Raw genomic sequence first — 21,334 nt, forward strand, 5'->3', positions numbered from 1 at the left:
GCTGCAAACAGTTAACCCTCTTGGCTCAAGTCCTGCAAGAATTAGTGCTGATGGGTCACCCATATCATACAGAATCATCACATGTCTCTAGCCAAAGGAAAACACTTTGAGAAGGTATTTGTGATCATACTACAAGAAGCTGTAATTTCAAGACTACACTCAAGACAACTTTCACAATAATTCAAAGGTCTGGAAGCTCTGGCACAATACAAGTCCAACATGGGAATTTTAAGGGTTATTTTGTGAGTAATTTTGAGTTTGATTAGGTACTACAAGCATCATTTCATACTACCTTAGTATATGGGTCTGGGAATCAATTCCTGTAAGTCTGATTATGTTGATCTTGTAGGAAGAGATTTAAGACTTCTCATTAAAAAGGTGTGTCAAAAACATGATGCAAATGTTCTTTCCCAGAGCATGGAGGCATCTCAATAGAAAAGTACAGGGAGGGATTTTCTTCAGGTAGATTTTTTTTACTTCTGAAAAACAATTCAAGTTCTAGTCCAAGAATCACACTAGTTTCTACGTATTCACAAGAACATTCCAGCCCTAAAATGACCCTTTGTAAGTCAAAGTATAAGCATCTACTGAAGCAGCATTTCAGCAGAAGACAAAACATAAAGCACTGATTTTAAGTGGTCAGTGTTTTAAATATTTTCAGTCATAGTAAGTGTTTATTCACAATTTTCAAAACCATTTGCAGTTTTCACAATTAACCCTAGAAACAAGAGACTCCTCTTTTTGGCATTGTAGGAAGTAATACTCTTAAGACATATAATAGCTTGGTGACTAGAAATTTGGCAACAAGCCACATACCACAGCACCAAAAGACAAAGACATTTACTTCCTAAGCTAAAGAAAGACCTGTTAATATCAAGAATCTCTCTCATGTTTTTTTTCCTCCAACCCACAACTAAAATCTTGTATGCCATGCTTGATTCTTCTCTACTAATGGGAATGATAAGAACCTTAAATTGACATTAAAGGAAGCAGGTTTGGTTAGAAAACAATCCCCATAAAAATGGATTTAATTACAACTTATTCAAAATCTGCATACTGTATTTTGAAATTGGAGAGACTTAACCTACTGAAATAGAAAAGGATATTATGCAGCCAATTATAAGCTAAGGGACAACAAAACAAACAAATCCATTTTAAGTGACCTGTAATTGCATCTGAAGGCAAAGGTTGAAGACAAGTTGGGACATAAAGCCCACATGACAGTTTCCAGAACTGACATGACAACTTATAATGGGGTTAAAATAAAGATTTATTATGAAAGATGACTGCAATCTTAACTCTCACCTTGTAATACTGGAATCAATTGCAACTTAAATGTACAGGAGCATAATGTGAAAAGATTTTTTTTATTCGTTAAAAGTTAACAGCAACAGGCACATATAAAATGAGTATGGCAAAGCCTTTACAAATGGCTTTACACTGAAGCTCTCCCAAAAATGGCTGTTGCAACAAACTGTAAACAGAATTAATAAACAGTCTTTTACAGTAATAACAAGGGAAATACAAATGAACTAAAAGAAAGCACCAGTTTCTCTCAAACTAGATAACAGTTGTGCTTACTTTACTTAAAACAATGTAAAACAAATTACAAAAATGGAATGTTTGAAGTTTAAAATTAGTCCTTAAATTTTGTCCTAAAAAACATTTCTCCTTTTCACATCAAAAACCCATAAATGGTTAATGTTTCAGTAGAGGGAGGAATAAGTAAACAATGCACTTTTTTTTTGTCTTTTTTTTTTCAATCAAAAACGAATTTGGTCACTTAGCTTTGTGCATAGTTTAAGGCATCTGTAGCAATTTGTTACAGGTTCCTCCCAATGTGGCTGTTCATGAAATTGTCACATTCTAAAAGAATAAATAAAAATGTTGCCGTTCAAACCCTTGCCCATCCCTTCCCTCCCCTCCCTTCCCCCACGCGCACACACACACCCACACATACACACATACTGCAGCGAAAGGGGCATTTGTACCCTTGTTCTGAAGGACACACTTCCCATCCCATTTTATTTCAGATTGGCAAATACCCTGAGCTGATTATGGTGTTTAGACATTCCACCTTTTTCTTGCATGTGCAGTTCAAGTGTACAATAGTGAAAACAACATGCAATGTTTTCACTGCAGAATCGCAACACAGTTAGGACTGTTCTCCCCCCACCCCCCTCCCCAGATTCAGAAGTGTTTTCTGCTTTTAAAAAACTGCATTCCCATACAGCACTGGAGTAAAGCTTGGCTGTGCTCTATGATGAATGCTCCATTCCCAGTGCACAAACACAATTATGGCAAATGGGAGGCTTTTCTGGCATCCAAAGAAAGAGCTGCAGTCCCAGATTTGATCTCTTTTAAAAACTGAAAACCCAAGGTTAGTGGTTCCTTTACAGCCAGGCGCAGTGGGAAGTCTAGAACCAAGAGTTTCAGAGTAGGTTTGTAAACATCAAGTCTTGCCACTGGCAGCAGAGGATGGGCACTTCACATTTCCAGATTTGAAACGGAGACTAAATGGAAGGGTATGCTTCGCACACATTTATGGGAAGTCTTGCAAAACGCCAAGATAAATGGAAATATCCATGTCAAGTCTTGGTTCTGAAGACCTTAGTTCAAACTCTTTAAAACCACATGTGGCATGTAATGAAACCTTTTTGTATCGTTCCATCGAGGATCAGTCATTGCTGTGCTTTGCATATTCAAGGTTCCAATGAAAGCCAACTGAGGCATATGTATGCATATTGCTCTATGTTCAGATCTTGCAATTAAAAATTGGGTTCAAATGGTCTGTTAAAGGAAAACTTGGAAATAAATAATGCTGGCATTGTTTATACTGAAACCTTGGGCAGTCATATGTTTTTCCTCTACCCCAACTGTGCAGATACCAAGAGGCAGTTTTGTCATGCAGATTCTGAGGTCAGGACAATCGATTTTCCTGAGGTAATATGTCTGAGTCCATTTCCTCAAAAGCAGGATCTGTATCATCACCACTGCTGGACTGTTCTCTCTGCATTCCCTTCCAACTAGCTTTATTCAGTCCCAGATGTCCAAGCATTGTCTGTGACAACCTGGTATTTGAAAACCGGGCCCACTCTGCAAACAATGGCTCCACTAAGTAAGTCATAAAACCTTTAAAGAAAAAAAAAAAACACCTAAAATTAAAAGCAGGAAAGAAAATGCATTTTTAAAGAGCTATAGGAAGTGATGTAAGAGGTCAACAGTAACATATACTGGGGAACTTTTTTCTAATTCAGATACACTTATAAAAACCCATCATCTTCCAACAGTTCTAAGAACTAGGACTCTTATTAAAATATAAAAATAAAATCCATAGAAATAACAGAAGTGTCAGTTAAAAGAACGGCACTATACTACATAAGGAATTAACAGATGAATCCTGTTCTTGCAAAGCCGTGGTCAAATAAAGGATGGAAAAGAAAAAGGAGAATACTAACAATCAGATTTGAATTAAGTACACAAACTGGATTAGAAAGCTGATAATTCCAACAGGGAAAAAGTTTAAAAAACCAATTACCAGACAGATTATCTTAACTATACTATAAAACAAACTCGATTTTCCTTCAACATTGCTAGAGGAAGACTGCCAAAATATGACCAAACAAACCTGTATATCCTTCAAAGCAAAGATGCCTAATAATTGCACTAGCAGCTACCAGGCTAAAAAGCATCACAATGGCCACATCTATACGAGACACTACTGCGCAGTCATTACCATGCATTTATTTAATACTTGTACGAGCAAATACTTGTATAAGTATTTGGTACTTATAAACAAGTATAAACAAGAACTAAATAAGTGTGCAGTAACTTGAGTTACTGCACAGTAGCACCAGGCAAATGCCTTTTTAGTGGCACTACTATGCGGCAGCATTACACCATGGTTTTTGCCAATTTTTTTACCCCATTTGTTAAAAATAATATGGTTAGCTTTTAAGCAACTGTATTATGCACAGTTAAGACAACAATGTATAAGATAGTCCTAAAATTCTTCAAATTTCCCATTTCTCTATAGAATAAAATTGCAAATTATGTCCAGCGTTTAAAAGTATTACTTTGCTCAATAAAAACATGTTATAAGGTTTTATTCAATCTGTATACAAGAAAAGCTTTGGGAAAATATTTTCACCTCTGTTGCTGGTTTAAATCTAGCTCAGGTTATCAGTGATCAAAGATAACCTAATGGCTGTTCATCATCATACAGTAAATTTGTGGTGCCCCTACCCCACTGTTTTTTTTGTTTTGGGGGGGGTTAAGACTATCAGGCTATCTTTAATTGTTCCCCAAAAAAGGTTGTCTATGTTCAAAAAGTCAAATCAACTGGCACTCTCACTGGCAGCCTTTCTAAAGATGCCAGGACTGAATGGGTATGGAGAATTAATTGGCCTCTTGAATCTGGAGGTAGTCATTCCAGAGTAGGGGGTTGAGCATATTGGAGACGTTGCAAGGGAAAGTTCGCAGTGATGCTTCCCATGTCCATCCTGTTCCATGGAGAGACAGAATACTCCAGTCTCTGCAACTATCAACTGAGCACCTAAATTCGAAAGAGAAATTTTAAAGAAAGAAATAAAGACCGCGTCTGGGGAAGAAGTGCTGCCAAAGGAATTTAAAGAGGATACAAATAGCAGGACATGCAAGCAAAGATACTTTCCCTTCCATTAATACCTGTGTTCTTAAAAGGGAACTACTGAAATAGTTTGAACTATTGACATATAATTAGTGATTACCAATTTGGATGTTCGCAACAGTTTCTGACTCTCGATCACACAGCGGACTCACACCCAAGTGATACTTTTTTTCAATATCTCCTAAAGAAAAGAAAAAATAGAAATGGACACATTCTAAAATCAGTGTTTTGCATACACAAGTGAATAGTCAAAAACCTGAAGTATCAAACACTGATAGAAATGGATTTCCTAATCATGACAGAATAGGTCCGTATCTTCAGAGATACTCTGGACAGGATGTTGTCTATTTATGGTAATACCTTGTACTGGTTTTACTTACCTGTATTAAAAAAGAAAATGCGTTTTACCTTGTACTCAAAAATATATCCACTGACTTATCACTGGGTTATATCCATTCCAACACAAACAGTAATAGATTCAAGAAAAGCTCCAAGTAGTGGAGTATGTCAGTAGGGAAATTGCCCATTTTAGAATCTGCCAAAAGAAAATACGACAATCTTCTTTTTCCTTACTACTATAATGGAAGTGAAAGATTCCCTTCGGACAGTGATAGCAAAAGAGGTAATTCTGTCTTAATAGCTGCAAATGAAGTTTTCAGATGAAAGTATTCAATTTTGTTCAGTCTTGTTATGTCTTTTAGATCATAAAGTCTTCAGGTGAAACTATCTGGTTTTTTTGTCTTGTAAATGCAGTGCCCAGTCCAAAAACAAAATATTAATGATTGCCGTCTTCACCAAATGTTACCTTATCTGTGCAAAACAATTACTGTTCCTCAATATAAAGCCAGATAAACCTGCTGTCAAGCTTACATGGGAGAATGCACACATGTCCACTTTTCTCTCACTTTAAAAGAATCATAGAGTGCTGTTCAGTCCATTTGTCCATTAAAATCTTTCACTCACTTGATGCCAAGGCTCAGATAATTTATTAACTTGCCTATACTATGCAAAAGCTTCCTTTACTAGGCAAAATTCTGCTCCTGAAAAGTCTATTCACCAGTCAATTCATCCAACCCATTCTGAATCCTCATAAAAGAGAGGCATACCAGCCCTAGAGCTAGATCACTTTGAAAAGAAAGTAAATACAGCTGTTAAATAAACCTAAAGTTTTTCACCAGTACAATTCACATGCCCAAACATACAAAACCCTGACCTGGTAATATGGATGGAAGAACTCAACTTTCTCCAAAAAAGCGCAATCCAAAATCCTCCTGTACAAACAACATCAACCTGCTGTAATCTAGCCACCTACAGCCTTAACAAGAACTCAGGAAACACAAGCTTCATCTCAGATCAATCTGCCTGGCCACACCATGCCAACAAGAGTATTCTGGTTTGTTCCTAGATGGTATATTTCTCCCAGATTCAAAGCTCATTGCCCTTCACACAGGGCTTAGGAAAAAAGGATCTGATACTAGACTTTAAAGAACTTGTAGAAACAGAAGTACAAGGCTACCTGGCCTCCATTACAGTAGTGACAAACAGGCTGCTGGACTAGAAGTGCAGGCACACTACACTTTTACACTGGAATTAAGTAGTATGGCTGTGCGAAGCTTCGATCCCTGATCCAATTCAGTGGAGATTCAGCGGCCAAAGCTCTGAATCCAAATCGAATCAGAACCCTCCAAATCAATTTGAAAAGATTTGGAGATTTGGACAGAGACAGCTTTAAATGATTCTTCTACATACCTCTAGGTATCAGGGGCTTGTGACTGCTGCGATGCTGGGGTGCATGGACTGTCCCACAGAAGTATGGGGGGCTCCCAGCATGCTCAACAGTGGACCAGAAGCAGCTCCAGTCCACTTCCAGGTCTGCCAGGAGCGCACAGCCCCCTCCCCCCGACCCTGTGTTCTCCCAGCTCAGGTGACTGGTGCCTCCTGGGGCCCCCCTGTGGCCAATCACCAAGCCAGGGAGGCACAGGGGGGCCCCCAGCACACTCCCTGGCAGACCCGGAAGTGGACTGGAAGTACTTCCAGTCCACTTCCAGGTTGGGCACTGAAGGGGGGGGGGCGCTGGAGGGCTCTCCCGCACTCCTGTGGGATACTCCATGCGCCCCAGCATTGCAGCATTCATGAGTCACACTTGCTACCTCGAGGTACATAGACAAAACTTTTAAAGCTGTGTTTAAGTCCAAATCACTGATTCTCTGAATCAGCATCAAATCTTTAGATTGGACTAATCAAATCAGGGACAGTGATCCGAATCAATTGATCAAATCACTATCCCCAATTCGGGCCAAATCTAAATCAAATAGGGCCTACTTCACACAGCCCTAGTAAGTAGTACATCTGCTCTGAACACCAGTACAGGTTTCCCTCAATTTATGTGGGTTCTTTATATGCAAATTAATTCTTATGCGATGAGCATAATTCGTTACACGTGAGGTAAATTTGTTCTTATGTGATCAGCATAGCTCTCTCTCTCCCGCCCCTCCCCCCCGCAGGTATGTCTGTGGGGGGAGGGGAAAGGGCCCCAGTCACCCCAGCCCTGGCTGCAGTGGCTCCAGAAGCAGCTGGTGCCAGCTGCCTGCAGCCACTGGTCTGCACAGTGCTCCACCTGTCCCCCCACACCTGTGCTCACCCCAGCTCCTGGGCTGCGCCATGCCGTGATACAGGCAGCTGGCGTCAACTGCTCCCGGGGCGACTCCAGCATGGGCTGGGGTAAGTGTAGACAAGTGGAGCCCCTGGCAGCGCAGGGCACAGCACTCACCCCAGCCCTGGCTGCAGCAACCCTGGGAACAGTCAACACCAGCTGCCTGTACCAGGGCATGGCGCAGCCCAGGAGCAGAGGTGAGTTGGGACAGGGAGCACAGTGCAGCCCAGCAGCTGCAGACAAAAAACAGGGTTGCTTTATGTGAATTCACTTTATGCATCGTTCTCTAGGAACACGTCACCATAAAACTGAGGGAAGCCTGTACTGTTAACTCTGGAGGCAATTGCCTACAGTAGGTGCTCTTACAGAGCCTCACCACTAGGTGGCAGACTACCCCCAACAGCAGACACACTGGTGTATACTCTCAGCAACTTTGAGGGCTCTCTTTAGCCCACAGGGAACAACTTATACCAGTCCAAAAATGTCATCTCTCTAGGGCTTTTCTTCCATTGGCTAGTAACTTATTGCAATTTCCGCAGTAGTTTTCACTGTTAACTGTGTAGATTCACAATTAACTCACAGACATGGAATTGCTCTGGCTTTCAGAGCAGGTGAAAGCAAGTTTCAGAACAAATTAAGACAGATTTGTATCCTGGAATGCTGAGATACCATTGAAAAGTTAAAGCAGTAATTAATTCTACTAATGGTTTAGCTACTACCTAAAATGCCATGGTTTGTAAGCACTATTGAAATTCATGCAGTTTGAACCTACACAGGAAAAAAGTGACATACAAAAATATTCTGATTAAACTGCAACTGATAGTACAAAAACAGCTTTTCAGACAATGTGCTGCAAATAAGTTCATTTAGATGTGACCCTTCAGATGTGTTTTACCCACCTCATTAAACCTAGGTTCTACCTGGTGCTTCACTCTTTTGAGAGCAAATTCCTTATATTAAAACAGAATCTGAAGCATTAAAGCATTTTTTATGAAAATATAAGAAAAGCAGGAACATACATTCATCCTGGTAATGGTAAATGTAATTGAAGTAACAGGCATGTGAAGGGCTTGGAGAGGATGTGTTTCATAATTTGAGGATCATTCACCAAGTACATGTAAAAAAAAAAAAAAAAAAAAAAAAAAAAAAAAAAATCAAGAAAATTTTTCATCTGAACTATCCTTAGGGGTGAGGAATATGTTCCAGCTAAAATATAAATCAAGAACTGCCATAGCTATCCTATTTACTCAAATTGAAGACAACCCCCCCCCCAATTAAATTTTATATATGGAAGAATTATAAATGTTATAATTTTCTAGGTATAGAATCTAATTATCAGAGAGTTGTCTGATTGGCCAGGCCTGACAATAAAAAGAGAAGAGAAGGGGAAGGAGGGGGGAGCAGAAACTGCCGAGGGCAAGTGGAAGGATGAACAGGGGCAAGAGGCTGCTGTGGGTCTGACTGGCCCCAACCCAGGCTCAGGACCAGAGCCAGAGCCGCAGCAGCCATCTGCTCCCCGCTACCCGCCCCCACTTTGTACATGAATCTAACTCAATGGGCTTTTTCCCCCATGCTGATGGGGAGAAAAAAATCTCATCTTAGATCTGAATAAATGCAGTAGTAAGTAATGCTCATGGCATCTTTCAAGAATGTAAACAATGGAAGGGGTTGGAGGGTGGAAACTTTCACCCTAAACGTACACCCTTTATTCTTTCAACATGCTATGGCTCCCGTGACTGTTTATCTGATGATACAATTATACATCCCACTGTCACCAAATCAATTTTCTACTTACCTTGATGGAAGAATTCTTCTGTTACTTTTTCACTCCACTGCTTACTTAGCTCCCAAGTCCGACATGGATTACAAATATCAGCACACTTCAAAGCCATCTAATACATGACACACCAGTATCACTTACATTATATTCACATGCAGAAACATGAATCAAAACCTCTGAACAGCTGCCATCCTCAACATTTTGTGCTTTTTTTTTTTTAAACTACTTAGTTTCCCACTTTTGCTTTGCTAATTACATGGCAGGGAGCTATATCTAGGGAATTACAGGACATCGTGAATAGTTCTGAGTCATACCGAAGTAAAACCAATTAGTTCCATACTGGAAAAAGTAAGTGAATCTAAGCATCTAAAAGGCAGCATAATTCAGTACATATAATATGCACTAAGTATGGTACAATAAGAAATGTTAAAGAAACAGTTGGACTTCACTAGAAATCAGAAGGAAGCTTACTAGACATAAATTAAACTGCTCAAAAATATTTTTTTAATATTTTAAATATTATCCTGCCAGCTGCCTAAGTGTATAACTGCATAGGACACTTTAAAGAGTTAACTGATAGTTTATTCCCAACTACTAGTCATTTTAGCAGCATTGGAATAGTATAGTCATGACAAGAAGGAAATTGAACTAACTGTTGACAAAACTGAAGTTTGTTTAGCTGAATTTTTGTTAAAGTTCTGCCAGGCTTCTTGCTGTTCATTATTTTTTTTTAAATCAGGATGACTAATGTGTAATCCTAGGACTTCTGCATGTCTTAGGGGCCCTTTTCTCCACCTCCATTTCCATTATGCTCAAAGAAATATTTTCATCCTGTTCTATTTATTGTGAGGTGAAAGACCAGGTATTCAAAAAAACACCAACTTTGAAAAAATGATATGAGCATCCTGAACTATTTAAGTACTTAATTTAAGTACTCATCTTTGAGAGGGGTAAACACTGAGCCACAGGTGGTAAAAGGGAATTGAAAGACGGTCAAGGTGACAATGCCATCTGCATGTCCTCAGCTGAAAACAGAAGTCAGCACACACACTGCTAACAGGAACTGCTAGTGAAAATTCCATTTTGCTATCTCTGCTATTCCTGGTCTGTAAATAGACAGCAGAGCTTAAGATTTCCACACTGTCAATTTGATATTTTCCAAAATCTAAAGAACATTAACACCCTTGGCTTCACTTTGACAGCAGACAACTTTTATCCTGAAAGAAGAAGTATTTGAAACAATTTACTTCTGAAATAAAAATGGCACTTTCAAAGATATTACAAGAAGTTACCTGCAAAATGAAGTGACGATGGCTCGCATCCTCTAAACATAAGTCCCCTCTGTCCAAATGGGTTCTGAACACAGACAGATATTCATTTTGCTGACTGATGTCTGTGGCAAGAATAAGAGCACCTATCTGGCTTTCCATCAGCTGCCTGAAATTATTGAACATAAAATATTTAAAAAGGCAAAAATGAAAAGTTAGCATTGAACTGATATTTAATAAACAGGGTGTATTATACAGATGCAAGACACCTTGTATATTACATCTGTATATTACACCTTGGTGTAAGTAACAATGACCCCGAGTTTAGCATTTTGAAAAGTTTTACATAAAAAAAGTCTTCTTGTATTCCAACTATTATTAAAACAGGTGAGAAAAGCCACAATTAAAAATTCAGACTGGTACAGTTTAGTTTGCAAAGTAGTTATCCTTTGAAAAAAATCAGTATATTCTTGTAATCTAATCAGATACTTGTGTTTCAATACACTTCCTGATATAAAATGCTCACAATAAAGTTTTCAAACATTTTACTTCAACACCAATGTCATTTAACAGATCTTGTTACAAATCTGACTATTCAATGGCGATTACAAATTAGCATACAATATCCTAACACCACACTTCCTCTCTGAAGCTGCTCATCTCATGCATAAACTGCATCTAACTTCAAGTAATGCATATGATCTGTACAACATACCTATTTTCTAGTGACATGTGTGCAAATAAACCAGACTCTCTCAACAATCCCACTGCTGATCTCCAGTGGTGGTTTTCCAATACTGAGGTATTCTACAAATAGAAGCAGGTATCAATCAGTTCTCTCTTCAAAAAATTAATTTAAAGTCTTGTACCACTATAGTATAAACACCACCTTATAAAAGAATGTTCAAAATTTCCAAGGTTTAATAACTTCTGTTAGGCTCACAGTTTGCATTTATTGTTCCCATTCAATGAGATAAAACATGGCAGGTTCAAAATCTACTAAAGTTATAATATTAATGGTAAAATTGTTTTTGTACATTGCAAACATATAATATTTGGTTCTCATAAGCAACATACCTTCCACTCACCTTATACAGAGTTGCTAAGTAATGGTTTGTTTTAATAAGGAAAGGTTGATTAACACCTGGGTGATCCAAATCATGTGTGGCAGCTGCAATTAAACTGAGCAGAACATCCCATGGAGTTAGAGATTTGGAAAGCTGTAATAAATGAATCAGTATTATTCATATGAACATTTCCTACCGTTTCACTTTTCATAGCCAATATTCAGCCCATGAATGAGTAAAGTCACCAAAACAACATCAGACCAATCCTTTATAGAGTGCTATGAAAGAACACCATCACATAAAAGTGAGCAGGGAAAGCAGAGAAGTGTGTATGTTCTTTGTTTTTTAGTGTAACACCACTGCTGGAGCCAGATAGCCACCAACTCCTCAGCTGCAGCATGGGCACCCAATGTCCAGCCTGTGGGGAGTTGTGCTACAGCCAGGCATCCACTGCTTCCCTCTACTCCTCCCCACACTCCCTTCCAGCTGTGGCATGGGCACAGCTGGAAGCTGTCTGTCTCCAGTGCCAATCCCCACTAGCTGGAAACTGCACCCTCACTGAATGTGGTAGGGAGGAGGGTGGAAGCATCAGTAGGGCAGATGCAGTTTGCAGGTGCCCAGCCCCAGCACAGCTCCCCACAGGCTAGAACATGCACCTGTGTCCATGCCCTAGCCAGAGAACACTGGGCTGGGAGAAGTGACAGTGGTGCAGGTACAGCTTCCAGCTATCTGTCCCAAGGGCAGGCATGGGGAAAGCTCCCTGCTGCCAATGTACCACCAAAGCCAGCCCAGCCTGCATTAGACTGGAGCCAGGTTGTTCTGGCCAATGGCTTAAAAGGTTGCTAGCCCCAGTCATAAATGGTAATGCATCGCTTGAAAAAACAAATTAATGGTAGTTCTTGGACCAAGGTATTTGTATCAGTTTTACTGGTAGACCAACAAACAATTCAGCCACTCAGATGCCAAAAGTTTGTGATACAATCAGTTAGCAGGTTTAATAGCTACCTGAAAGCCTACTGGTTTGAGTATGGCTGGTTAAAATAATTTAGGTACCAAGAACAATTCTTGGAGTTGTCTCAGGTTCCAGCCTATGATACTTTATATCAAAATCTCTGTGCCTTGTTCTTCTATTTTACACAAAGATAAAATCACCAAACAGCAATTGTTTTCATATGTTGTAAAATTCTAGGACATCTGAGATGCAACTGCTAAGAGACTGTTCAAGAGTGTGCAGTCCCAAATCAGCTTTGCTCTGGGTCCTACTGCCCTTGGTTCCTGTCATCTTTGACAGGAACCAAGGACAGATCAATTTTAAATTTTCTCAGTTTTTTTTAGGAGCCCTGCAGGCCGGATAGAATGGCCTTGCGGGCTGCATCTGGCCCGCAGGCCATATTTTGCCCACCCCTGTACTAACCCACCCCGAGAGTGCATTTTAGTGCAAGACATTTTAGAGATTTCACAATGAGATTTCACTAATTCTAAACATGTGATCGCTTACAGAAGGAGAGAAGACTCAACTCCAATCTCAAAATTATGAGATTACCATCTTGGTGTGAAGTAATTCAAGGTATAACTATGTTATTTTCCATCAGTCTCATCTTTTTCCTGTTCCCCCTTTACACTATCATACTACTGTTGTGCCTGGATTCAACTTGGGTCTCAATCCTCCCACCAGTACCAGATTAATAAAAATCCTGAGTAATAGGATCCAATTTTCTACAACATCCTATAGAAAACATCTAAAGTGAAGGGCCACCATTCTGAGTAATCTTTGCTCATCTCCTAAATGTCTCAGCCACATATCTCCCTTTCATGCAGCCTATTTTATAAAGACAGACAACACTTGTGCCTTGCTACAATATGCATCTGGCAGAGAGGGTTGGTCAGTAATATCCAAGGCAAAGCAAGCTATAGGACTTCCAGTTATTCTAAGCCAAAGCACCAAAAAAAATGTAAAAATCTATTAATGAGCAGAAAAGCTGGTACAAGAAGGGAGTGGTGGTAGAAGTAAAATAAAAAGTGGGGGCAGGTGCTGAGCTAGAGAAGACCTGAAGATGCCAGTTGTATGAACCTGGCAAAAAGAAAAATACAAATGAATATTAATACATAAAAATAATATAAACAGTAACATGAAAACCTGGGTATTTGGGTATAAATAGGAGTGGTGAATTAGTTGTTTCTTGTAGCGACCTAGGGGCGGGGAAAGGAAGCACATTGTTCCTACTTTGTCCCCATGGTCTGATTGCTAAACACACCAGCCAGCATACTGTCTGAGTGACAATAAACCTGTCTGAGCTTTTGCCAATGAACTCAAATTTGGAGTAATTTTTTCTGCACCACACCTGGACTCTAGGAACGCATCCACACATGCAGGCCACGTACACTTGCAGCAGCTCAAATACCAGTGGCACAAATTTGTGCCTCAGCACTTATGCCTGAACATGCACTTTGGTGTGGGACATGCTGTGCCACTTACGGCAAACTGACTTTGCCCAGCTCTTCCCTGATCTGCAGTCCAGGGGGAGCTAGAGGCTGGGGCCAGCACCTGTGTCGGCCACCTCGTCTGCTCTCCAACTGGGTCCCCAGTGCTGACCCTGGGCAGGCTCCTCTGCCTGGGCCCCACTACTTGCCTCATGAGCAGAGATCCTGACGTTCCATTTAAAAAAAAATGCAAACTCTTATTAAAAAAATCCAAATTCTCTCACTAAAATACCCAAAATCCATGTTCTCCCACAATTAAAATGAACTGCTGCTATACGTAAAGAGAGATCAGTGGGGCAATGTTTTATTGATATATTTACCATTTTAAAGCAATTTGGAAGCCTACCAGTGCCACTATCGTCATAATAAAACAAATTCTAAATATCTATACACTTTGGCATTTGCTTTTGGGTTTTTTTATCATAGAAAACTCAGAGCTGCCCCTGCCTCCTTCGCTCACTGGGATGTGCGGCACTGAGCAGCAATGATATGCCAGTGCCCTGCCCCTACCGTTGTCCCTCGCTCCCAACCCACAGCCCATCAGTGCCCCTCACTCCTGACCCGCAGCCCCTGCGTGCCCCCACTAGCTCCCTCCCAGCCACAGCTCCATCCCAGCACCAGGACATGAGTCCAACTGCAGCTGTCCCACCCACTGCTTTGTGGCTCTGAGTAGTGCCAGCCCTTGTTGTTCTGCTCTCTGCACCTGTGCCCAGGCCTCAGCAATCCCCATGCCATTCCTGGGAAGCCCTCAACTGGGGCCCAGGGACTGGGCTGGATAAGTCCCTTCCCTTCTAGAGCAGCCTCCCCCTGCACAGGCTGCTCTAGGGGGAAGAAGGGCTCTAAGCTCAGCTCTGGCAGCCTCTCCTACCCAGAGTGCTCCCCCACCCCCGACCCCCATCTCTCGCACACCTGCCAGAACTTCCACCACTCTCCCCAGCCCATCACACCCCCCAAATGGTTCCTGGGACCAGGAACCCCCCAGGCTGGAGGTGCGTGCTCCAGCACGAGTGCGGGCACAAGACAGGGCTGCAGTGTGGCAGTTGCCTCTGCAGCCATAGCTCACACCAGCAGGTTCCATCCCATCTGGTGGCTGGGCACGCAGGGTGTGAGATCTGTCATGAGACATGGGGGAGTTGTGGGGTGGGGGGGCTTGTGCAGAGGTCTGTGGGTGTGGAAGGACTGCGTGGGTGTTTGGGACTGTGTGGGAGACTGCTTGGGAGAGGTGGGTCCACTGCCCACCCCCCATGATGCACAGACTGCCGCTCCCCACCCCCGGCCAAAGCAGCAGCAGCCACCATCAGGGCACTCGTGCCCACTGTTGGCAGAGACCCCCGGCACCGTGGCACCGCCTCAGACCCAGCAGCTGCACACGCCCTCCCACAGGACCAGGCTGCTCTTGCTGTCACCCATGGGTCCCGGCACTGCACACAAGAGCCACACACCCTGCTTTGAGACACCACAACAGGCAAGTGCGTGCTTGTCTGGATGTGGCCCACAAGTCCTCTAACACTGGCCTTCCACAGCACCCAGACCCCAGCAACCTAAACATGGAAAGCAACAGCGAAAAACACCATGCACCTCAGAACAACATAAGCAAGCAAAAATAATAAGAGATTTTGAAAATCAAAGTCAATTGGGTCGCATCTACCAGCTTCTTACTCAGTGACATCCATGTTTCTTAGACTGCAGGTTTTTTCCCCATCTTAACAGCCTGTAAAATCTTAAAGTGCATTGTTTTCTCTCTTTTTTTTTTTTTAAAGTATAATCCTTTATCTTTGTGCCTTTGCATTCTATGCAAAACAGACTTTGATCCCTTACCTTGGGTTCTTTTAAATAACAGTGCATGGCCTGAGTCACATCAGCAGCATGAACTGCATTATGATAAGGGTTTTGACTATGATAATCTTCTTGGACCATAACTACAGGAAATAAAACAAGCATGCAAATTTAAATAAAATGGCAATCTTTAAAAAAAATGTACTATTTTACATATCCTTGTTAAACACAGGAAGAGACTAAAATATTAAAATTTGACTTTTTGTGCATATAAAGGTAATGAACCAAATTCATTTTAAAAGTTTAGCCATCCCTCCCCCTACACACACACACACACACAGAGAGCTTGACAAAACTGGAACAAATAACCTTAATTTTCAACTGAGCTGTCCTGTAGATTATACAGTGATCCTCCTAAAAACCCTGTTAAGAGGGCTTGAGTCTTATTTCTCTAGGTCTGATTAAGAATTAACCTTAGTCAGCATCAGTAGAAATAAAAAAAAATAAGAAAAGTAATTATATCTGATATTGTCCCAATTACCATTATCTCTACTTCACATTCACTTGTGATCTGATACTCAGCTCTTAAAATCTTCTAAAGACAAACGTGATATATAGCAACTTTCAAACTAATATTCTTGGTTAAAAAAAATCAAGTTTCTCCAAAAAATATTGCCAAAATTGCTGAAATTCACGTGATTTTGCTAGTGTGGAAATGCCCCCACCCCCATCACCACATTCGATTCAATTATAAACACTTCTTAAAGTGCACTGACTTGTGAAAATCCAATACACTATCCAAATTAAATTTGTATGCAAAATATATTGACAATCACAGAAGCAAGCTTCGAATTTGAGCTGTTCAAATTTGCTAAACTGTAGCCAATACTTCAATTAGCATCTTACTGTACAAACAAGGAGTAATAATGCTCACTGTAACAGGCTAGAATACATACCTAAAAATCTGCGAAGTTTCATCGTATCTAACTGGAAGTGTTCAATTAGTCCATGAAAATTAAACAGGTGGAAGGTTAAGCTCACTAGACTATTTCCTAAAAATAAGATAAAGTAGTAATTAAAAACACATGAAATCAGTCCTGTCACAACAGAGAAACATTTAAAATCATAGGTGAACAAGTTATGCAAACAAATTTTTCCTTAATTTTTGTCTAACTTATGAAATAAGAAGCATGTGTAGATTGAGATTTAGTTTGTGAAGTCTCCACACCAATGATCCTCAATGCACCTCCAGCCAACAGTGAAATCTGCAATGAGAGAAATCTCACTAGTATTAAAATTAACAGATCAGGTTTTGATGACACCTTCCTTTTGGTGGAGAACAAGTTTAAGAACAGATTTATTGCTGAAAAAGAGCACAGTTAATTAGATCAGTAAGATGAGCACCACTGGTGACTGCTCCAAGCTGAAACTTCTATTTAACAACTCTCCCATCAAGGTTTTGACTAAGCGTTCCTTATTGCAACCAGAAATGAAAGAAAATAAATGTGTATAGTTCATTGTGCAGTATTACTACAAGCTTACTCTACAATTTGTTTACTAGAAACTACAATATTTAATATCACACTTTTAATTTACCTTTCAGAAAGTTCCCAGAGGCAGTAAGGAAAGGCTTGCAAATTAAATATATTGAATCATTACATAGTTTCAACTAATTCAATTTGCAACATATTTACTTTAACCCCCCATTAGATGTTTGAGGAGCACAAAATTCCCCAGCATATAAAACTTACTGTCAAGTCTTCAATATATATATCACATTGGTATCACTTTCCTCAGACGAGAGGAGAGAATTTCTACTTGACATTAAGATGGAACACGTTCGTTTTGACTTAAAGTGAGCACCAACCTAGCTTTTTGAACCAATTGTTTAGTTTCACCAAGTTATACTTACATACCCATGCTCAATCTCCGCTCACTTATTTAAGACACATGAAAATATAAAAGCAAGCTTCTTTTAACTTACAACAATATAACATATGATACCCAAAGCTTTCCTTCAACAAAGGCAGAATATCAGTTTGTGAGGCTACACCTTCTTCTCTGAGCTGTTGCTCCCTGGTTTCTATTCAAGGTCCCCTATGAAGAGACTACTACCCTAGACTTTTCTTCTTCAGTTTCCATTGCGTGACCCTACATGCTGACTTGCATGACTTCAGCTACATCAACTTTACACTAACTACTCTCAAAAACTACTCTCAACTACCAGCTTCTCCTCCTCTACCGAGGTCCCACATCTGTGTGGTTTCAGGTATTCTACCACATCCAATGCAGAACCATCAAGAGGAGCTCTTCTTTTTCCCCCTAAAACCTCCTCACCTATCAGTTATTACCACTACTTCATCTCTCACTTGCAGTTTTAGCAGCTCTTCCCTCCAGAAGCATTTCTGCCTCTTGCCAACTCCTTTCCAGTATTTTAACAAGTAACCCTTCCCCTTCATTTACATAACAAGATGTCAGCCTATTATCTGGTAGTTTACCATACTGAAAAATACAACTACTTCTTCAACAGTTTCTGACATGTCCATTTCTTCTTCCTCCATACTATTCAACATGCAGCTGCCAATATCATCATATACACTAATTTAACACACTGCCCTGCTTTTACCCAATTCCTACATAAGCTTTCCTTCTCTTTACTCCAGTTCCAGGCCTATTCTTCAATTACCGAATTATCTCCAACTCCCTCATACTTTATCTCTTTGCCATCACCTCTTTCTATAGCCCTTGCTGCTTTCTGAAATCTATATATACACACACACACTACATCTTTTTTTTCCATTCCATTCCCCACTCTCGCTTTAACTTTTCTTCTATGGTACTCCTATAACTGGAAGTTTCATTTTACGTATACCTAATTCCTACAGCCTCACCTGTTCTGTAAAGTTTCCCAGCTATAAACACTGGTAACAATTCTTCATTTTTCCCCACTATATTCTACTGCATTTTAAATATTCTGACTTTACACAGAATAATCCTTTGGAGGTAAGGATGCTGTTAAGCATAAATGAATCTATGGGAAAGAATGCTATGCACACTAACAGCTGTCTGTAAATGAGCAAAGAGAACCCCACAGATTTTACTGGTTACATTATTCTTTAATTTAAAATATATTTTTCAATAGTAATAAAGAAGAAATAACCAAGGCTATTGAAGCAACTACCTGAAGAATCTATTACAGAAACTCAAGAAATGACTAAGTAGCTATCTAGAATTTAAATGTCTAGGTTTTCAAACCAAATTTTTTTCCAAAATAAACCCACAAATTTATAATCAAAGAGCTTCAACGAGCAGTTAGATCCCACCCCACAAATAATGAAGCATCAGTTTAAAGTTGAGCTAAAAGTATATTTATGAACAGTAAAAGCCAAAAGCTTACCATTTGTTAGCCTATCAAAAAGAAAGATATCAAAATTCCAGTTTCCAACTTTCTCCAGCATACACTGAAAGCAAACAAAAATATTTCCATTGTAACATCTTCATTCATCATCTGCCCATTTCAGCGTTCAGAGCCAGCTGTAAATTTTAGTTTAACTAGCTAAAAAAGCATTAAAAGGAATACAATTTTAAAAACAAGTTCTGTCCAAAAGTATGAGCTAATATTGTTACAAACTATTCTGTACATGTGTTCTGAAATACTGAACGTAGTTGTCTTTTCACAACACTCTGATTTGTTTCTTCTCCTTCCAGCTAGTTTACAGAAAACAATCATGCCCCGTCTCAGTTTTGTTAGACTTCAGCTGTACTCTCAGTTACTTCCCATAAGATGGCTCTCTATTCTACCAGTCATCCTACTCATCTTTCACTGCAGTTTGAACTGATCCTTCTGGAACATAGATGACCAGAACAGTAGATAGCATTCCAGATGAGGTCTCACCAGAGCTACTGACAACAACACTGATGCTTACCTAGTATCAAAGGTATTTGACTTTAGCAACTACATACTGGTGACTGCCAACCTGTGATCCCAGGTCTTCCTTTTCTCTATCTTTCAACTGATGAGTTCTCATTTCTTAACAGAAATTCGTGATATAGAGCCTAATAGATACGAATTCTATTATTCCATTCAGTTCTTCCTGTATAGTAATCCTGATCCTCCTTCACACGGATGATGCTTTCCAACTTGTGTCATCAGCTCACTCCTACTTTATGCCTCAAGGTCACAGGTGCCGAGTACAAATCAGGGCCAGAGGGTCATGAACCCCCTTCAGAAGAGGCCTGTCACCTGAAATGCATAAAACTTCCCACATGTCCATCATCTTAGCCTCCCAGTAAAAATAAAAGTACCTACGCCCAAGGTCATTAATGACTATATTTAATAGGAACTTAGTCCCATGAACAAATCTTTGAACTCAACTAGTAACCTCCATCTTTTCTAACACTTTACTTTCAAGCAAAATCTATGGTCACCTTCCTTTTGGTTCCTTTCCCATCTCACTACTGACTATGTTCTCCAGTTAACTGCTGATTTCTCAAGTGACACTATCAAATACTTTACTTAAGTCCAAAAAGATTAGAGCTACCACATTTCCCTCGTATAACAAAAAAAAAAAAAACAGATATCCTGTCAAAGAATGATAAATCAAGTTAGGTTAGCACAATCTACCTAGGGAAAAGTGCCATGTGAAAAAAATGCACACTTATTTTCTATTTACCTCTAATTTTATCTTTCCTACAAATTCCTGCATGTTTTTTAGGTTAGACAAATATACCCGGAGTTCCCTGCATCCTTCTTAAATATGGGTATTACGCATTTGCTATTCACCAATCAAGTCTAACAGATGTTATAAAAACATTTGCTGCCAAACTTATGATGTGCTATGCCAGTTCTACCAGTATTTTAGAATGAAAGTGATCCTCACTCTTGCACATACTCAAATTTGAGTTTTAAACATTCAGCTTTGCTTCTCCCTCAGCTGAGAATAATTTTCATATTCATATTCTTAATTTTCATTGCCATTAGCAACCCTGCCTCTCCTCCCATGGTCAGCCTCATTCTTACTGAAAACTGAAGCACTGAACAGTCATTTAGTTTAGGGGTTATATTCAAATTCTCTTTAATCTCAACATCATCCTCACTATTTAGTAGTCAGGCTTCCTTCTCCACTCTTATTATATATAGCCAAAGAGCCATTATTATTTGTTTTAAATTTCCTTTGCAAGGTCTGGCTTGACCTCTTGCCACTCACTTTACCCATATGTTTTCTGACCTTTCATTTGTAATCAATCCTTTTCCCATCTCTTTGTAGGTGGTTAACTCCAAATATCCTGATTAATCATTTAGTTATGTCTGGAAGCCTTCCCTACAATTTTTTCCTCTTTCCTGGAATGCAAATTCCAGAGCTGCATATCAGACTTTGTTAATCACATATAGGTCAGCATCATAACTTGCAAAATAAAGCAATCTCTAAAGAAAAAAAAATCACATTCAAGTAACAGAGAAATGTCTGATTTGTTAACAGCTGGTCATTTTCATTGAGTTTTGGAGTTTGCTTATTTCACTGCCAGTAGTCTTTTCTCTTCTTAAAATTTAGAAGAAAAGCCAATAGAAATACATTGCATAAAAAAATGTCCTTTCCCACAAAAGATAGTTGAGAGTCTATATATGGAATGGAAATGAATGCTGAAGTCAGAGTGCATCAA

The 21,334-nt window shown here is 39.8% G+C and overlaps 1 protein-coding gene and 1 long non-coding RNA gene across 7 annotated transcripts in view; one reads left to right on the forward strand and one right to left on the reverse strand.

The window, feature by feature from the left end:
- The window catches only part of LOC109304926, a 7,657-nt gene extending 5,289 nt beyond the window's left edge, over positions 1–2,368 (forward strand). Inside the window, exon 2 of the long non-coding RNA XR_002099507.1 lies at positions 115–2,368. This is a non-coding gene — a long non-coding RNA (uncharacterized LOC109304926). The remainder of the gene's footprint in view (positions 1–114) is intronic.
- PDE7A (phosphodiesterase 7A) overlaps positions 1,751–21,334 on the reverse strand; it is a 149,040-nt gene continuing 129,456 nt past the window's right edge. For all 6 annotated transcript variants that reach the window (XM_019527741.1, XM_019527739.1, XM_019527738.1 and 3 more), the window contains 9 exons: positions 19,071–19,134; positions 16,630–16,725; positions 15,716–15,816; positions 11,438–11,569; positions 11,065–11,156; positions 10,374–10,518; positions 9,097–9,193; positions 4,749–4,829; positions 1,751–3,132 (listed from right to left, as the gene is read on the reverse strand). In XM_019527741.1, the coding sequence (XP_019383286.1) occupies positions 2,921–3,132; positions 4,749–4,829; positions 9,097–9,193; positions 10,374–10,518; positions 11,065–11,156; positions 11,438–11,569; positions 15,716–15,816; positions 16,630–16,725; positions 19,071–19,134 (1,020 nt within the window). In that variant the 3' untranslated portion in view covers positions 1,751–2,920. The remainder of the gene's footprint in view (positions 3,133–4,748; positions 4,830–9,096; positions 9,194–10,373; positions 10,519–11,064; positions 11,157–11,437; positions 11,570–15,715; positions 15,817–16,629; positions 16,726–19,070; positions 19,135–21,334) is intronic.

The sequence above is a fragment of the Gavialis gangeticus genome, unplaced genomic scaffold (genome assembly GCF_001723915.1).
Source record: "Gavialis gangeticus isolate Ggan-Ray unplaced genomic scaffold, GavGan_comp1, whole genome shotgun sequence".
NCBI classification, from domain to species: Eukaryota; Metazoa; Chordata; order Crocodylia; family Gavialidae; genus Gavialis; species Gavialis gangeticus.